We start from the raw sequence: 19765 nt of genomic DNA on the forward strand, positions 1-19765 counted from the left end.
TTTCTTCTTTCCTCTCCAAATCACGTGATAAGACGGCCATCTCATTTGGTACAGCTCTGGCCACCCGTTTTTTAAAAAAGGGGCAGTGAAGAACTTGAAAAAGGGGCCCACCCTGGACTCACCGGTGTTGAGACAAGCTGTACAATTGGTAGCTTTGGCAGCCAGGCCAGAAGGCACCCAGAATGGGCAGGGCAGCTGAGTTGCAGATTCGGGGTTCAGCAACAGAATCATGCAACCCAGCAATGCTGGTGTCATCATCAAGCCCTGCTTGGGGAAAGGGAGCAACTTTACGCAAATTGTGAGAGGGTGGGTAGGAAGGGATGCCTCTGTACTTGGCTCTTGTGGCCCTTTCTTACATGCCAATGACCACTTCGGGATCAGCAAGGAATTTTCCTCCAGGCCAACTTGGCCCAGGGACCGTGGAAGTCTGAGCACAGAGCAAGGGTCACAGGAGATTTGCAGGGAGGCAGCTGAGAATTTCCTGTGTTGTGCAGGGGGTTAGAGTAGATGACCCTTGAGGCGCAGTGATGTAGTGGCTAAGAGCAGGAGTAGTCTAATCTGGAGGAACCGGGTTTGATTCCCTGCTCTGCCGCCTGAGCTGAGGAGGATTATCTGGGGAATTCAGATTAGCCAGCACACTCCAACACAAACCAGCTGGGTGACCTTGGGCTAGTCACAGTTTTTCTGAGCTCTCTCAACCCCACCTATATCACAGGGTGTTTGTTGTGAGGGGACAAAGGTAAGGAGTTTGTAAGCCCCTTTGAGTCTCCTACAGAAGAGAAAGGGGGATACAAATCCAACCTTTCTTCTTCTTCCAGCTCTGTTTTGAAGAGCATTGCAGACATTGTTCTTTTTTGCCTAGACATTGTATTTTGTCTTCATCCATTCCATAATGCCGATAAATATGAACTTAATACAATCCTTTTTATGCTTTCTTCTTTTCTGTTTTTGCACTATATCTCTAATAGGAGAATATTTCTGTCTTCTGATGGAATGGTAATGAACAAGTTACAGGCTCAAAAGGACAATATACCACTACAGCTGCTGCAAGGGGTAACAGTGCGAGGGGACATTATCAATGGACCAAGCTATATATGACTGCATAGCATACCTTATCAATATGGCTCAGAAAACCAAAGCAACCATAAGCAACCCCTTCCCTACCTTGTGTATCTTAAAAAAAGTAAGAAGGTCGTCAAATGAATTAACGACCATTTCCCGAAGCTGCAGGGACATCAGGACTGCTACTGAAGCGAAATATTCTTCTATTTTTTGAGAAGAATCATGTTCATTCCTGGGAGCCAAGTGAAGCCACTGGTCCTTCTGTTCCATAAAAAGGTCCGCGCACATCGGGATCCACCTGTGATACAGAACACCGAGGGCAGAACGGTTTGAAACTCTGAGGTGGATCCAGCCAGCTTTTTCGGGCAGTCTTGCTTAACTCTCATCTTTACCACATCTCCTGCTTCACAAGGTTTTTGTCCACAAAGATCCCATGACCTCAGCACAATTTTTCAGAGAGTCAAAGGGCCTTTCCCCACTTACCTTAAGCCCCGCGCTACTCTCCTCAAGTAGCGCGGGGTCCCGGGGCACTCCCCACGACAGGGGCGGCGACAGCGCAGCCACCCCGACGCTGCTGCTGTCGCGCCCCCTCAGCGCGAGGCATCCCTGGTGCTGGATAAAATGGTGCCTTTTGATGACCCCGCGCAGAGCGCAGGGTCATGGGGATGCCCGGGCGCGCATCAGGGATGCCACGCGCTCAGAGCAGCGCGCGGCATAGCGGGGATCGGGGTGAGTGGGGAAACGCCCAAAGAAACCCTGCCGCCCTTTCTCATCAGCCTCACCAGGTCCAAAGAGGCATGAGAGAGTGCAGGGCTGTAGAGAGCTTTGCTTCAGTTGGCGGTCCACCATAAAGCTTGCCCTCCAAAACCAACAACAAGCCAATGGGAAATGCCCTTGGGAGGAGATGCCACATTTGGGGGAGCGCGGGAACAAAGTGGCTGTCACCAGGAGGCGGCCACAAAATGATTGCCCTGGTTTCTGCTTCCAAAGCAACGTTTTAAAAACTGTGCACAGCCAATGAAATTTCCCGTAGTCAGTCAGAAGCTTTTCTGGGCAAAAGCCCTATCCTACAAACACTTAGCACCAGAAAAGGTGGGCACCAACTTGGGGACAATTGGCATATATGTCTGATAACAGACACGTTGCACCCTTAATCTTTTCTTTGAGCGACCGAAGGACAGCAAGGTTGCCAGCTTTTGAACCTGTTCCTCCAGCTGTCCCTTTTAACTATAGTTTGTTCTGCAGTAAGGACCAGTTGATCCTAGTTAGCTCCGTACCGCAAAAAGCCTCACCTGTCAATTTCTGCTCATCCCACCTGTGTGAAAGTGACAAGAGCAGACCACAGTTGCCGTTGCTGTTTTCTGGCTAGCTGGCAATCCTAACACGCACAACACACAATTAGAACGTAACAAAAGGGGGGGAGGGAGAGAAAAGGTACTTCTCTCGAGCCAGATCAACACTGCACTGAAGTGCGAATGTAGCCAGAGGCCCTTAACATTTGCATCTGCAGGTCTGGCCTGTTTCTCCTGCTGTGACAAATTGTGCCAGTTTTGAAATGAATGTAAATAACGAACAGCAGAGGCCACTGAAGCAACGGGGATTCAAAATCCTTCAGTGGCTCCAATCTAGCTGCCTCAAAGCATTTTATGTAAAGACTTTTAAATGAGCTCAACTCAAGTAGGATTTGCTGCAGTCAAAGGCAGGAATGAACGGCTTTCCACGTCCAGTGTTTATTAAGTACTCAGTTTACAGAAAAGCTCTTTTGGGAGCAAGATAAAGAGTGCAACGCCTTATTCCTCCTTTCAAATAAATGCAATCATTTCCCTACACAGTAGACCAAATGTCAGAGGCTAGCATCAATGAGTACCAGCAAAGTTGGTGAAATGCCTCAGATTAAATCCACTTCGATCGTCTGGGCTTAGACCAGTGGTGGCAAACCTATGGCACTCCAGATGATCATGGACTACAATTCCCAGCAGCCCCTGCCAGCATGGCTGATGGGAATTGTAGTCCACGAACATCTGGAGTGCCATAGGTTCGCCACCGCTGGCTTAGACTGAATTGCTGCCATTTGAGGAGCTTCTCAGCCCCTCTCTTGCCATCAGGCGTACGTGTGTGAGAAACAAAACAGCCGGTATTGGGACTCTGAATTAAACTGATTGCCAGGGGAGAAATGCTAGTTTATAACCACATTTCCTTCACCTTACTGATGCATACATGATTTCTTATTTACGAGAGAATGCTGATCAGTCTAGTTTTACCGTGTGTGTGTGTGCGTGCGCGCGCGCGCATGCGCGCTCCACCAGGGGACTGTAGTCCAACTCACAAATGCTGTTTACACAGCGTTGCACAAGATCAAGGGTCCCCAACCTTTCGGAGCCTGGAGGGCCCATTTGGATTTCTGACATGGCATGGCGGGTACAGCGATGAGACTGCTGCCCCAAAATGGAGGGCACAAGAGGCGGAGCCAGCCACAACATGATTGCTGCCGCTTAACACAGTGTAGATCTCTGTGCTGTGGTGGCAGCGGACACCATTTTTAAAGATCTGCACAGCCAGTCAAATCTCCAATAGCCAATCAGAAGCCTTGCTGGGCGAAAGCCCTACCTGGCCCCACTCACTTCATACAAATACTTGCCAGGGGTCAGAAAAAGTGGGGGGCCCTGCTTCCAGCTCAGTGCTTAAAGCAGCAGACTGAAGGTACATTGCCAAAAGCAGCATGCTCTCGAAGGAAGTACCAAATGCCCCATTATAAACCCTAGAACTGAGGGACACCCCAGTGCATCCACTGTTTCTTATTCCCTGGATAAATATAGCCCAAACAGACATATCCAGTTCCTTTGAGGATGAAGTGTTGCCTGAACATAAGAACATAAGAACAAGCCAGTTGGATCAGACCAGAGTCCATCTAGTCCAGCTCTCTGCTACTCGCAGTGGCCCACCAGGTGCCTTTGGGAGCTCACAGGCAGGAGGTGAAAGCAGTGGCCTTAAGAACATAAGGAAGAGTCTGCTGAATCAGACCAGAGTCCATCTAGTCCAGCTCTCTGCTACTCGCAGTGGTCCACCAGGTGCCTTTGGGAGCTCACAGGCAGGAGGTGAAAGCAGTGGCCTTCTGCAGCTGTTGCTCCCGAGCACCTGGACTGTTAAGGCATTTGCAATCTCAGATCAAAGAGGATCAAGACTGGTAGCCATAAATCGACTTCTCCTCCATAAATCCGTCCAAGCCCCTTTTAAAGCTAACCAGGTTAGTGGCCATCACCACCTCCTGTGGCAGCATATTCCAAACACCAATCACACGTTGCGTGAAGAAGTGTTTCCTTTTATTAGTCCTAATTCTTCCCCCCAGCATTTTCAATGAATGCCCCCTGGTTCTAGTATTGTGAGAAAGAGAGAAAAATTTCTCTCTGTCAACATTTTCTACCCCATTCATAATTTTATAGACTTCAATCATATCCCCCCTCAGACGTCTCCTCTCCAAACTAAAGAGTCCCAAACGCTGCAGCCTCTCCTCATAGGGAAGGTGTTCCAGTCCCTCAATCATCCTCGTTGCCCTTCTCTGCACTTTTTCTATCTCTTCAATATCCTTTTTGAGATGTGGCGACCAGAATTGAACACAGGACTCCAAGTGCGGTCGCACCACTGCTTTATATAAGGGCATGACAATCCTTGCAATCCTGGCATGACTGCCAGGAGATAGGAGCTATCTATGGCTTCCAGCTCATGCTTATTTCAAGCATGGGCTGGGGAGAGGCTGTGGTTCAGTGGCAGAGCCTCTTCTTCCTACGCAGAAGGTCCCAGGTTCAAACCCCAGCATCTCCACCTAAAAGACCTGGAAGCAGGTGATGCAGAAGACCTCAGTCTGAGATTTTGGATAGCTGCTACCGGTCTGATAGACAAAACTGACTTTGACAGACCAAAGGCCTGATTCAGGATACAGATGTTTATGTGAACATTGGCTTTGACTGAGCCTAAACATCTGTTTAGCTAAAGAATAGGGAATGTTGGTGGTGAGTAAGGGGCGACCAACCTGTTCTCCAGGATCTCGTGGGCTTCCTGACAGTGCTTGCGGATCAGCTCTTCAAATTCACCAGGCAGTAGCGGCAAATCACCGTCTAGTATCTCCTGGGTACGAACAAACCTCAGTTTGCCAAACCTACGGGAAAACAACCGTCAGAGACTCAAAATAAATCAAAATGTTACAGTGGCTGGAGGGGGACCCCTTCTCCAAACTTCCATTCAAAGAGTTACCAGGAGGCCATTTCCCACCACGGAAACATCTGCAGCCACTGCAAAATTCCCACTGAGGATCACCTTAAGCCAGAGGTGTCCAACTCTGGTGCCCCAGATGTTCATGGACTACAATTCCCATCAGTCCCTGCCAGCAGGGGCTGATGGGAATCGTAGTCCATGAACATCTGGGGCACCAGAGTTGGACACCCCTGCCTTAAGCAAAAGTACACTGACAAACCCAATCTTCGTCATCGAATGGCAATCGGCCAACAACAGAAGGTGTTCCATGTTCATTTCTGAGCACCTGGATGAAGATTTGTCTCTCCTTTGGATTTTGTGTAGGCAAAGTGCAGTCTAGTCATTCCCACCCAGGCCACGCAGAACAAATTGGAATATTACGTCCCGATACTACCTCGGCTCGTGCAGAGGGAGAATCTGGGATAAAATAGACCCGGGTTGTACTACTATGATGAGATGGGATTTTAAGTACTAGTAATTGACTATAAACAAATAATAACAATAATATTCAGTTCATGCAAATTGATGCATATTTGTTTTGTTGTACTGGTCGTTGACTGTAAATAAATGACCGACCGACCGACCGACCGACCCGGGTTGTACGATCCCAGGACTACCCTGGGATATTTGGACCGTGGGGAAAACACCTCTAGGATTCTGTGATTCTAGGATTAAATGTAACTACAGTGCCAACATATTCATTCTAATTGTACAAGTTTACTCTATTCCTGGGGAGTGAAACCAAGTGGTTTTCAAGCAAACCGACTTACTCTGTAAACCAGAGGTGTTGCACAGCGAGCATCATGGGATTCACCGTGAAGAGGTGCTCCTCGTTCCACTTTTTTGTTTCTTTGTAGACAAAGTGCCATGGGACAGGGGCACGGATAACTCTTTGAGGGAAAGAGCGGGGGATGTTGCGGATAAAGAGCCTTTTCCTCTCCCCTGGATCCATCAGTATGTAATCCACTAGGGGAAAGCCATGCAAAGCAGGGTAAGAATAAGTCAAAGGCAAAAAAAAGTATAAACTCGTGTATAAGCCGACTCGTGTATAAGTCGAGGCACCTAATTTTACTACCAAAACCTGGGAAAACGTATTGACTCGCGTATAAGCCGAAGGTAGGAAGCCGGGAGGCAGAGGGAGCTCCGTATTTGGGCAGTGACTCCCCCTGATGTCATTGCTCACATAAGGAGCTCCCTCCACCTCCAAGTAGGCTGGGCTTCCTCAAACCCAGCGGGGAGGTGAAGGGAGCTCCTTATGTGGGCGATGACATCAGGGGGAGTCACTGCCCAAATAAGGAACTCCCTCTGCCTCCCAGGGTTTGAGGAAGCCCAGCCAGGGTTCCCCTTCACCCTCTGAGGAGGGCAGCAACAAGTGGCTTGTGAAGCCACAGGGAGGTCATCCCGGCCACGCCCCCAGCCTCGGCAGAGGCCCGAAGAGCCAGCTGGTAAGCAGTGACTCGTGTATAAGCCGAGGGGGCATTTCTCAGCCTTAAAACAGAGCTGAAAAACTCAGCTTATACGCGAGTATATACGGCATCTGGGTTTGGATGCAGGGTTTGGGTGTGCAGTGTTAGCTGTACAAGTGGTTGTTGTGGGTTTTCCGAGCTGTGTGGCTGTGGTCTGGCAGATCCTGTTCCTAACATTTCGCCTGCATCTGTGGCTGGCATCTTCAGAGGTGCATCACTGAGAGAAGTCTGTTATTGTGTATACACAGCCCGGAAAACCCACCACAACCAGTTGAATCCAGCCGTGAAAGCCCTCGACAATACAGCAGCTGTACATGTTCAAAAGCCACCTAGCTGAGCCTCGGAGGTGCCTTGGAAGACTAACAAAGGCATCACAGCACACATTTCCATGGATGGGAAGCTCACAAAAGCTTAATGTTTAAGGTGGCAGGAGATTCTTCACTGTTCAGGCTGCAACTGTTTGAGACCTGGGCTGCCTACATGGCTCCTGCGGGGCAGAGGCTTTTATACTGACACCATTAGAGTTGCCTCGGCAGAGATTCTGAGTGCCCCACAGTTTGTGAGAGTGGGGAAACCACAAGGTTTCCCTCTCGCTGCGAGGTTTCCCTCTTTCCCGGTCGCTGCAGACAAAAGGCAAGATGAAGGTTGGCTGTTTTGTTTCCTTACAGCCCTTTCAAGGGAATATTGATATTGCTTATAGCGATATTGTTGAGGCTGCTTTTCCTTGCTTTTGCATTTTTAGGGGAAAGTGGCTGTGGATCCCGGAGCAAGAAGACTCTCCCCCCCTCCACACACACACACATGCACACACATGCACACCCGGGATTCATGGCTGGCTTTTCCTTTAAAAATGCAAAACCAATGAAAAGAAGCCTCCACAATATCAATATTACCTTTATAAAAAGAGGAGGAGTTTGGATTTATACCCCACCTTTCTCTCCTGTAAGGAGGCTCAAGGTGGCTGACAAGCTCCCTTCCTTCCTCTCCCCACAACAGACACCTTGTGAGGCAGGTGGGGCTGAGAGAGCTCCAAAGAACGGTGACAAGCCCAAGGTCACCCAGCAGGAATGTAGGAGTGCAGAAACACATCTGGTTGACCAGGTAAGCATCCACCACTCAGGTGGAGGAGTGGGGAATCAAACCCAGTTCTCCAGATTAGAATCCACCTGCTCTTAACCACTACACCACGCTGGGTAATAGCTTGCCTTTTGAGTGGGGGCAGGCAGCCATGAGCGTGGCTGCACAGCAGACGGCAGGGCTCCTCCTTGTGTTTAAACAGGTAAACGTAAGAAGACCTCACTCAGAAGGGACCACAGGGCCAGGAGAGCCACAGAAAGTCATGCATAATGGACGCTGTTGTCTACATATGCAACAAAATGAAGAAGCAGAGTGCAGAGGCAAATGGCTGGACCATACCAGCTCTGATTTATCGGACTTTTCTAAAAAGACATCTGTGCAAGTAAAAGACCTGTGTATCAAAAGGAAATTCAGTTCCTGAGTCTGAACCAGGGCACTGAGAGTGGAGATTGTAACAGTCCAAGGTTTCATATATTCAAGGGTCTCCCTTGGCAACAGAAGGATTAACCAAAAAAAATCACCTCAACTTGAGAACATTAAGAGCCCCTTGAATAAATGAGAAAAGGAAGAAAGAAATGTTTTCATGGAAACCGACTATTGTCCTCACGTCTTGATTAACGCATGTGTTATTCCTTCCAATGTCCCCTTTGCTAACCTTGCTGCCTTTCTATTATTTGGCAAAATGGGCCCATGCATGACCCAACCATACTTTGGAATGATAGTGTTGCCTCAGACGCTGTTTTGTGTGGGCCTAGAACAGACCCACGTACCTCATAAGGTATCCGTTGTAGAGAGAAGAAGGGAAAGGAATTTGTAAGGGCCCTTTGAGGAGAGAAAGGCGAAGTATAAATCCAAACTCTGCTTCTTCTTCCCCAATCTTTTGGAGCCTGCAGGCACATTGGGAATTCTGATAAGGCCTAGTGGGCACAGCATCAAAATAGCTGCCCCCAAAAGGCTGCCTCAAGGGGCACAAAATGATTGCCACAGCTTAACTGCAGTAACACAGAGAAGACTCTTGGGTTGTGGTGGCAGCTGCCGCCAAAGCAACATTAAAAAAAACCTCTTTACAGTCAATCAAATCTCCAGTAGGCAATCAGAAGTATTGCTGGACAAAAGCACTACTTAGCCCAGCCCACTTCCTGAAAACACTTGGTAGGCACCATCGGGTGGGCACCATGGCTTCCACCGGTACTATGTTGGCAATGCTGGCTTAGCACTTAGGGCCTAGGCCAGTGGTGGCGAACCTATGGCACTCCAGATGTTCACGGACTACAATTCCCATCAGCCCCTGCCGCAGGGGCTGATGGGAATTGTAGTCCGTGAACATCTGGAGTGCCATAGGTTCACCACCATGGGCCTAGGCTGTACAATTCCAGTGTACAAATTGAACTCAGCTGAAGGGAAATACTGCAGTGCCAGGTGTTTTAACCCATCATGCCGTTCCAGAGGCCACAGGGAGAAGAGGCCTCCGACCTGGCTAAGAACCACTTTCCCAAACACTTTTTATTTACTTCCATTTCTCATCCCGGCTGTTCTAGCCCCAAAATTCCCACTTTGATTCTGCTTGTCGCTTCAGTGAATCAAACCTGCCATTTTTAATTTCCTCATACTGAATGGCCCCCCACAAAATATATCCATTTCTCACTGTCACTGGTGTGTCAATAAGCCTGCATTTTACACGATACAAACGCCATGTTTTCAAATGGCGTACTGGGTAGGTATGAACGGAGCAGAAACTGTGTATAAAGTCCAGTCAACACGTCTACAGACAAAACGACAAAATGCAGTGAACTCAAGCGGCTGACAAAAGTATAAAGAACTATAACAAGAAACAAAATAGGGAACGCCTTCTCATCCACACATTTGTCACATTTTATTTATATGTAGATTTTTAATACTGCTTGGAGGGTCGCTATTTATTTACGCACACTTAAAAAGCACAGCAATAATACAGCAAATAAGCAAACAATGCCCTTTGTCATGAGGCACGTGCACAAAATAGCAGAAGCTTCAAACTGCATCTGCTCAAATACGCTCGTCTCTCTTCTTACCAACATTTTTCATGAGCCAGATGTGATAATCATCCTCAATCTCTTCGTTCAAACTGCACAGCAGAGCCTCCAGGTTTGGATTGGCAAGGAAATGACTTGGGATATGCTCCAAAATACTTTCCATCACCTCTTTAGGTTGCGGCGCCAGCATGTCTTTCCGAATGCCATTATGTATGTAGTAACAGTATCTCTGCAAACACCCAACCCATTAATAGTCAGAATTATCCATTAGTGATGTAGAATGTAAAACAGGAAGCAAAAATTTGTTTGAGTAACTCAATATTGGATCTTTTGCGCGACTGCCACCTAGCAAACAGCTACACTAAATAAATCTACACACAAACTAAATAATACAAACTAAAGAACCAGCGTGGTTTTGTGGTGAAGAGTGGCTGACTGTAATCTGGATTCCCCCTTCCTCCACATGAGTGGCAGACTCTGATCTGGAGAACCAGGTTTGATTCCTCACTCCTCCACATACAGCCTGCTGGGTGACTTTGGGACGGTCATAGTTCTCTCAGAACTCTCAGTTGCATCGGGCTCACAAGGTGCATGTTGTGGGAGGGACACTGTGAGCCACTTAGAGACACCTGACAGAAGAGAAAAGCAGGGTATAAAAACCAGCTCTTTCTCTTCTTTTCATATAGGTGCGATTACAGCATATCAGGAAGGTGGAATTGTACAGAATAGCCCAATTTCAGCTGATCTCGGAAGCTAAGAAGAAGAGTTTGGATTTATATCCCCCCTTTCTCCCCTGTAAGGAGACTCAAAGAGACTTACAAACTCCTTTCCCTTCCCCCTTACAACAAACACCCTGTGAGGTAGGTGGGGCTGAGAGAACTCCAAAGAACTGTGACTAGCCCAAGGTCACCTGGCTGGCATGTGCTGGAGTGCACAAGCTAGTCTGGATCCCCAGATAAGCCTGCACAGCTCAAGTGGCAGAGCGGGGACTCAAACCCAGTTCCCCAGATTAGAGTGCACCTGCTCTTAACTACTACATCATGCTGGCTCTCTGGGTTAGTACTTGGAAGCGAGACCTCCAGGGAAGACTCTGCGGAGGCAGATGTTGGTAAAGCACCTCTGCTTACTCTCTAGCCTTGAAAGCCCCACCAGGGGTCGCTGGAAGTCACACAGCATAGCAACAAGTTCAGTGCCAGAGTCAAGTTACGGCTGCTGGATGCCTATCCCCTCTTGCTGGGGAACTTTCACTCCCGGCAGCTGGAGGCGGGGAGGAGGCAGTCGGGGTAACAAGGAGACAGGCCAGCAAAGGAGGCAAGCAGGCATGTTCTTTTGCTATATGCCATTCTTTTCCCCTGCTCTTGGGCACAAACATGCCCTGTAGTCAAATACCGGAGATAAGCCTTCCAAACACAGTCCCACTTACTGGGAATCGTGTCCCTGATCTCAAACGTTATGTCCTGGTCACAAAGGACGGTTGAAAACATTGCCCTGCGTTTGAAAAATGGCACACCTACTTCAAGATCGCTTTCTGTGGGGAGAATCTCCTGTTGGTTTATCTCGTCCTCGTGCTGGAGCATCATATCCAGCTGCTCTTCTGGAGTCAGAAATTGTTCGTCCAAATAATCTACAACTGGAATTTTACGGCACTTCCATGGTGCCTCCAGATTAGATAGAAATGCGGGGGCTCTGAAACGAAAGAACAACCATTTCTGTTGATAAATACTGAACAGCAAAGCATCTTTGTGGCGATGTTTCGGGAGCTCCAGCTTTTAATTTCTCTTTTCCCATACGAAACCAGACCCTAGCGCTCGTGGTTACAAATTAAAAAATTGGGAAAACAGGAGACTATGTATTCTAAGGGAACAAGAGAAGGATTCCCATGTTTCCAGATTTTTCAAGGAGTGGCTAAGGGTCAAACGACGCATTACACGGGAAATCCGTGAGCACCTCTCCAGATGCTTATCTGAATTTTAAAATGAAGATGGAAAGGAAAGGGGATTTTGGATTATGGCAGCAGTGCTGGAGCACAGGGTTCTAATAACTGCTACCACCCCCCCCACACACACACACACATTTTCCCCGTTTCCCCAATGAAAATCCCCTCCCCAAGCTGCTATTAGTTTTGGGGTTGGAGTCGTCCAGGTCACCCAGCTGGAATCTGTTGTTGTGCACAAGCTAATCTGGTTCACCAGATAAGCCTCCACAGTTCAAGCGGCAGAGCGGGGGATCAAATCTGGTTCTCCAGATTAGGGCACACCTGCTCTTAACCACTACACCACGCTGGCTCACATTTATTTCTTTCATCAAAGAGTAATGTGATTTTTTTTTTACACTTTGCCTTAAATCACTTGTGACCGTTCATGGGAAAGCAGCGCATTTTATAAGGCCCAGTGACGCTTGCAATGGCTTCCTCATAGCAATTGGAAACAAAAGGGCACCGTATCTAAGGCCACTGGTCAGAACATTTCATTCAGTGCAAAATTCAGGACGGAAGGAAGGATGGCATGGAACAGCTCGATCTTATCAGACCCTGGCAGTGAAGCCATTACAGGGAAGGGAGACCACCGAGGAAGACTCTGCTTCTCAAGGCGAAGGCAAACCTCCTCTGCTTCTCAAGCCCCTTGCCGGGGTCCCCAGTCTACTTGAAGCCGCCATATTGTCATAGGTTTCCAACATAGTTCTCTTTGTTCTGCAGGACGTCTCTCTTAAGTATTTTGGGTGCAATCTTCTCTAGCATTATGGCCAGACTTGCCAAAAGGCAGGGCTTAAGCCGAGAAACTGTGGACTTCAGCTCTTTTTCCTGCCTTGACCATTCAAGCATGGACCACTGTCCAGCTTTCTACCTTCAACATCTGACATACAAACTCATAGCTGATAGACCGCACGGTACCCGCCGACTTTAGCGATACTCTTCAGCAACAGTTTCGGCCTCTTCTCAGAAGGAGCGTATTCTTTTGGAGCTATGAGACTCAGTCAAGGGAGGGAAACACACAACAAAACACAGACATTTTATTGACTTATGTCATTTATACTCCCTCCTTCTCCTCAACGGGGACTGAAGGCAGCTTACATAGAATCATAGAGTTGGAAGAGACCCTCAAGGGCCATCAAGTCCATCCCCCCGACATGCAGGAACACACTATCAAAGCACTCCTGACAGATGGCCAGGCAGCCTCTCTTTAAAAACCTCCAAAGAAGGAGACTCCACCACACCAAGGCAGTGAATTCCACTGCTGAATATCCTTTACTGTCAGGACGTTTTTCCTGATGTTGAGGTGGAATCTCTTTTCCTTCACCTTAAACCCATGACTCCTGGTCTTAGTCTCCAGAGCAGCAGAAAACAAGCTTGCTCCCTCACCAACAGGACATCCCTTCAAATACCTAAACATGGACATCATTGTCCTCTCCTCCATTTTATCTTCACAACAGCCCTATGAGGTGGGTTAGGCCGAGAGCGTGACTGGCTCAGGATCACTCAGCCAGCTTCCACGGAAGAGCAGATCCCACTGTAGCACTGTAACCACGGATCTCCCAGATCCCACTGTAGCACTGTAACCATTACACCACACAATGGCACAGAGCAAAGAGGTAAAGGGTTGTTTGAATATCCAGATTCATTACACCGCGGGACCGTTTTAAGCCCCCACCCCCACCCCACCCCGTGACTGTATGTCCCTGGTGACCTGGCATCGGGAGAATATTGTGACATTCTTTTTCTGTTACTCCCTTGTGGCTCTGTTCTGGAGGCAGGTAGGGCGACATTGATTCAAAGTAATGGGTAGAAAACTTCAGGCACGGGTCTCTAGATCAAAACATCCCTAAAAGCAGCACTAGTAGCCTCTGTGTGCCTAAAGCAGTGGTTCTCAACCTTCCTAATGCCGCGACCCTTTAATACAGTTCCTCATGTTGTGGTGACCCCCAACCCTAACATTTATCCATTTTACAGATGGAGAACACTGATGCAGAGAGTCTTAGGCGACCCCTGCAAAAGGATCATTTGACCCCCCAAAGGGGTCACGACCCACAGGTTGAGGACCGCTGGCCTAAAGCTTCTTGGTTCTTCATGCCTACCCAGTAGTGTTGCCAATCTCCAGGAGCCACCTGGAGACCCCCTGCTATTACAACTGATCTCCAGATGGCCACAATCAGTCCCCGTGGAGAAAACGGTTGCTTTGGAGGGTGGACCCCATGTCCTTACACCCTGCTGAGGCCCCGCCCTCCCCAAACCCCACCCTCAACATCTCCAGATATTTCCCAACCCAGAGCCAGCAACTCTACCCGCCATATTCTGTGTATGGCAGACAGAGATAGGAAACGTTTCCCAGATAAAACATCAAGAGACAACATGGTCCCGTTTGAAAGATACGTGGAGATGCTGTCCTCTGTTTTGCCGACCCCGCAGAATTTTTCGGCTTCATGTCCGAAGGGATCTTCTGTAGATCTTTCATCTTCAGGTGGCGGGCGGAGAGGGTGTAGTTATTGGCAATGGAGTCGCTTGCGCTCCGGAAATAGCACAGCTCTTTAAATGGAGCTGCTAAAGTCCAGGACGCTCTTTGCATCAGAAAAGGGTAGTAGCTGCTCTGTTGGATCAGCTGAAACAGAGGAAAAAACACAGACATGGCGATGGCATGGAATTCGGTGGAATTCGGTGATTTCCTTTCCAGAGGAGTTTATAAATTTGCAGGCATTCTTACATATTCAGACCCACCAGGCATTATCCCCTTATCAGACCCAAGAGAGAGATTTATGCAACAATTTATTTGGCACCTGCTGGATTTCACAGAAGATCTGACTGGCAGGGTTTGCCTTATCAATAAAGAAACAGACGGCAAATCCTTGTCGCAGGGCTGCTCGAGAGGTGCTTCACGTATTGTGTAGGGCCTGCTTTGATTCTGCTCCAATTCTGATATCACACTCATCATTTTGTCAAATAAAAGCCCCGGGCAGCAAGAAAGAGTAGTTCCAGTGATGGAAACAGCTTCAGCAACTAAGTCTGCGTTACATTTCATAGCTAATGGGTGCTCAGAGGAATTGGAAAAAGGAGAAAGACCACTGGTTCATTTAAAAATGGATGAAACCATTTCAAGGAAACCTCTGAGTACCTGCAACGTTGCTAGCTGGCATAAAAGAATGATACTTATCACTGTTTTAGAAACTGGGGCCGGGTCTTGGGTCCAGCAACAGAGCACAGAGCTCCAAGAGCCAGAGAACGACCACACAAGAGGAAAATGTGAACACAGAAACCAAAGAGGAAATGACATCGCGCCCAGAGAGACGCCCAACATCCCCCAGTTGCTTTGTTTAATATCAGTTGATTCACCAGTTATCCATTGCTTCATTAATCCGGTTAACCACACGCACACATTTGTGTAACAGGTCATTCTGGAGTGGAAATCTTACTTCAAAGGAAACATGTACAGAAGTGGGCTGCATGTCCAAACCTGAAAAAGGACATTTCTGCTGGAGCACGGCTTGGTCCATTTTTGAGTCTTGATCCGCCAACATTTCCTCTTCTTATTCTATTCTGCTCTATTCTTTCCGTTGACTGAGACAGGCCTCGCTTGGTGTCACGGGATTTGCTTTCAAGTTAGCCAGCACGGCATCATGGAAGTAATCTCTGATGCAACCTATGGATATGCTTTTGTGCCATTCCCATCTCTGGCAGATGAAGCACAGACAGATTTGGGGAGACTGGGCAGATTTGATGGGATATGAAGAGGAGGGTGTAGCAACCTCTGTGAGCTCAGATCATCGGGAATAAGGGCTTGTATCAACAAACACCTTGACAGTAATCATGGCAACATTAGCTTACACCACCCTGCCATTCCTTCTAGGAATGGGTACCAGCATGTGGTGTCCTAGTTGAAGAATTTCTGGGCTGGGCTGTAAGACATCGTCCTTATATTTGATCTTCCTGTCAATTGCAAAGGGGTGACTCTTGTCTGCTTCTTGCATCTAACCAAACAGCTTTCAAGAATTTAGCTGGGGAGAAAGCAATTGTTGGGACTTAAAATGCCCGGCAGCCTTGAAGAGCGGAGCAGCTAAAGCCATTGATTTCCAGTCATTCTTTATTCTTTCAGTCAGCACTGGGGCTTCAATCTTGTCTGCTGCGTATGGCAAAAGTTTAGGGGAAACTTTGAACTTCTCCATATGCGAGAAACAGACTTGGTGGCGTAACCACTATTACATCATTTCCAGGAAACCTGGAAGTGGTGGAGGGTAGCTCTAGGAATTGCTAAAAACTCTATGGTTTTACCAGGTTTTCCCTGAAAGGGAAATAAGGGGGCATGTGACCCCCCCCCCCCCCCCGCCCAATGTCTCTGCTTCCAATTCTCCTGCTGGTTGCATGGCATGGGGGAAGACACAAGAGCACCTCAGTCTACTGTGCTGCAGGCCCAATCCTGATGTCTGTGGCACTTTTAAATCACCTCATTAGGCTTTAAAATGATGGAGGCAATCATGGTTCAGACCTGTGGACACTGTCACGTCTAACTCGTCTCTTAGGCCCCTTCCGCACATGCTGGCCCAGCAGGGGGAGGCGGCAGGTGGCTGGCCACTATCACTGCGCTGTCCTTGAAATGCAAATATTACAGAAACATCCTACATTGCTAGTACTCTTTCCCCAAAGGGAATCAGATCAGAAAAATGCTGTCCCTGGACCCGGAGAAGTAGGGAACATGAAACAGCCTTCTACCATAAGTCTCACTTTGAATCAAATATCTTTGGCCAAAACATGCTTTTTTCATTAGAATGTTCCTGTCATTTTCCTTGGAAACCTGATTAGCAATCCTGCCTTGACTTTTTTGCAGATTATCCCTTGATTTACATAAGCAATGGTTCATGGCAGAAGGCATCTCAGCAGCCATGGCCCAGTCCAATGAGTAACTAAGAGACTTGCCCTTACCTGATACAACTGGTTGTGGTTGGTTTTCCGGGCTGTGTGGCCGTGGTCTGGTGGATCTTGTTCCTAACATTTCACCTGCATCTGTGGCTGGCATCTTCAGAGGTGTATCACAGAGGGAAGTCTGTTACACACTGACTTCCCTCTGTGATACACCTCTGAAGACACCAGCCACAGATGCAGGCGAAACGTTAGGAACAAGATCCACCAGACCACGGCCGCACAGCCCGGAAAACCCACCACAACCAGTTGAATCCAGCCATGAAAGCCTTCGACAATACATTACCTGGTACAGTTCGGAAGGATCCTCAGCCGCTGTGCCGGGCAAAGGGGGTAACTCTGGTATTCCTTTGGAGTGGCTCATATTGTAAATAGAATCATTTTGTGCCTAGGAATGATAAAGGGAAATGTTTTTCAGCGACATGTAAGATCAGCCAGTCATACAGCAGCACTAGTAGTGTTTGATACTGGATAGCAAAAAAAATCATTATAAGGATGTGCTTTTTTAAAATGCCTCTATTTCCCTTTCTAGATCATGTGTGGTTGGATTGAAGAATACAGAAGTAGGTCACACTTTGCAGACTGCACTTTGTGGTTGGACTGGAGAATAAGTAACTATAAGAGTATATGAAGAAGAAGAAGAGTTTGGATTTGTATCCCCCCTTTCTCTCTTGTAAGGAGACTCAAAGGGGCTTACAATCTCCTTCCCCCCCCCCAACAAACACCCTGTGAGGTGGGTGGGACTGAGAGAGCTCCGAAGAACTGTGACTAGCCCAAGGTCACCCAGCTGGCATGCATTGGAGGGCACAAGCTAATCTGGTTCACCAGATAAGCCTCCACAGCTCAGGCGGCAGAGCAGGGAATCAAACCCGGTTCTCCAGATTAGAGTGCATCTGCTCTTAACCATTACACCACGCTGAAAGAATAAGGAATAAGGAACTGGGAACAGGCAATGGCCTCCTATTGAGACTGCATTTTCTTAGCACGAGCAAGAGTTGGCAGAACAAACTGCACCCTGTCAGATTGCATGTTGAGGATCACACAAGGGAACGTCCCATTTGTTAAAACCTCCTTGATGTTAAAAAAACTAGCATGGCAAGTGAAAAGAAGCTTTCTACTTGCAAAACGTTTCATGCAAAAGAGCATTCAGGACAATCTGAGAGCGACAATCTGTGGAGGCTTATCTGGTCAACCAGATTCGCTTGTGCACTCCAACACATGCCAGCTGGGTGACCGCTCTGGATTCTACTCCCTCATTCTTCTGCGTGTGCAAACCAGACCACAGTGGAGTAAAAATGGTCCTAAATCACTTTCTAGCCTTTTCCAACCTCTCCCCATCCTTACAGGCTTTTGCTGCCAGTAATCCGTCTTAAGACTTTGGAAATACCAAAAGCTCCTAATTAATAGAATGGGCTGTCATACAATTTTATCAACTTCGACCGTATTTGCTTGCTACATTGCACTTAAGGTAATTATAAGTTGATGAGGTTTTATCGTTGTTTTGGATGTGCTGCCTAATTATAAGCCATTTGTCTCCAACTCAAGCATGGGAGCAGTTGTGTTTGACACATGGATAGCAAAACGCCTCAGAAATGATGTGTTGTTCTGCATACCGTAAGGCAACGTAATTGCACAAGCGCGAGAGGGGAAAAAAACAGTTGTCAGTTTCCAACCATTAATTATAGGCTAATGATCCCAACCGGTTCCCTGCAGACAGCATCCTAGGCAGGGCTTTTTACTATTCTGAAAAGGCCCGACTGGGTACCTGCATATTCACATCCACCAGAGCAGGAGTCTCCAACCTTGTGCTTGTGGGCACTATAGCACCCACCTGCTACTTTTTTTTTTGGGTGCCCACCAAGTGTTTTTAGGAAGCTGGTAAGGCCAGATGGGGCTTTTGTCCAGAGAGGATTCTGACAAACTACTGGAGATTTGATTGGTTGTGACTACTGGTGGGATTCAGCCGGTTCACACCACTTCGGCAGAACCGGTTGTTAAAATGGTGCTTGTCAACAACCAGTTGTTAAATTATTTGAATCCCACCACCAGAACCGGTTGTTAAATTATTTGAATCCCACCACTGGGCATTGTGACTAAATGTGAACCGCAACCACATTAAAAGCTAGCATATCAAGCCTGGCGGTCTCCTAGTTTTCTATGTGAAGTAACTGGGGTTTTTGTTGTGGTGTTGTTTTAATAGAGAAGTATCCCATCCTGAGAATCCCTATCAGTAGTCTAAAGGAGTGAGGCCAGGACATAGGTGTACCATTCTCATATCACCCGCTCACACAATCCCACACAACCTGATTTTAATTGCACTTAGTTTATTTCATTGAGATGTCTTTACTGTTGTCGAATCAAGACAGTTGGCAAACAACAAAAGGAAACAATAGACGTTAACTAACAGCAAAGCCTCAACAGTGTGAGGACAATGAGATATCAACAATCCCAGCCCAAGGAAAAAGACTTTTCAACAGCGCTGAGATCTGTGGCTGTGCAGTCAGGCCCCACAGCCAGAGAAAGTGAACAGTCTGTGCCACAGCCTCCGACAGACCTGAGAAGAGATTTAGGAAGGGGATCAGAATAACCCGCTCAGCAGAATAAATGCGGACTAAATGAGAATTTTCTGGGCAATTCCTCTTATGATTCTGATGTAAAAGTAGCACAATGTCCCAGGCCACTTAGAAGAGTCCGCTTTGGCGTAGTGGCATAGGAGGTTAAGAGCTCGTGTATCTAATCTGGAGGAACCGGGTTTGATTCCCAGCTCTGCCGCCTGAGCTGTGGAGGATTATCTGGGGAATTCAGATTAGCCTGTGCACTCCCACACACGTCAGCTGGGTGACCTTGGGCTAGTCACAGCTTCTCTGAGCTCTCTCAGCCCCACCTACCTCACAGGGTGTTTGTTGTGAGGGGGGAAGGGCAAGGAGATTGTAAGCCCCTTTGAGTCTCCTGCAGGAGAGAAAGGGGGGATATAAATCCAAACTCTTCTTCTTCTACTT

The 19765-nt window shown here is 47.7% G+C and overlaps 1 protein-coding gene across 1 annotated transcript in view; it reads right to left on the reverse strand.

Annotated features, from left to right (window-relative positions):
• Nucleotides 1–19765, reverse strand: part of DNAH3 (dynein axonemal heavy chain 3) — a 103026-nt gene that overhangs the window by 82408 nt on the left and 853 nt on the right. Inside the window, exons 2-9 of the mRNA XM_048492850.1 lie at nucleotides 17053–17154; nucleotides 14232–14457; nucleotides 12756–12825; nucleotides 11380–11551; nucleotides 9905–10094; nucleotides 6081–6276; nucleotides 5090–5215; nucleotides 1165–1360 (exon numbers count right to left, since the gene is read on the reverse strand). Coding sequence (XP_048348807.1) covers nucleotides 1165–1360; nucleotides 5090–5215; nucleotides 6081–6276; nucleotides 9905–10094; nucleotides 11380–11551; nucleotides 12756–12825; nucleotides 14232–14457; nucleotides 17053–17154 — 1278 coding nt within the window. The remainder of the gene's footprint in view (nucleotides 1–1164; nucleotides 1361–5089; nucleotides 5216–6080; nucleotides 6277–9904; nucleotides 10095–11379; nucleotides 11552–12755; nucleotides 12826–14231; nucleotides 14458–17052; nucleotides 17155–19765) is intronic.

This window comes from Sphaerodactylus townsendi, linkage group LG04 (assembly GCF_021028975.2).
Source record: "Sphaerodactylus townsendi isolate TG3544 linkage group LG04, MPM_Stown_v2.3, whole genome shotgun sequence".
NCBI classification, from domain to species: Eukaryota; Metazoa; Chordata; class Lepidosauria; order Squamata; family Sphaerodactylidae; genus Sphaerodactylus; species Sphaerodactylus townsendi.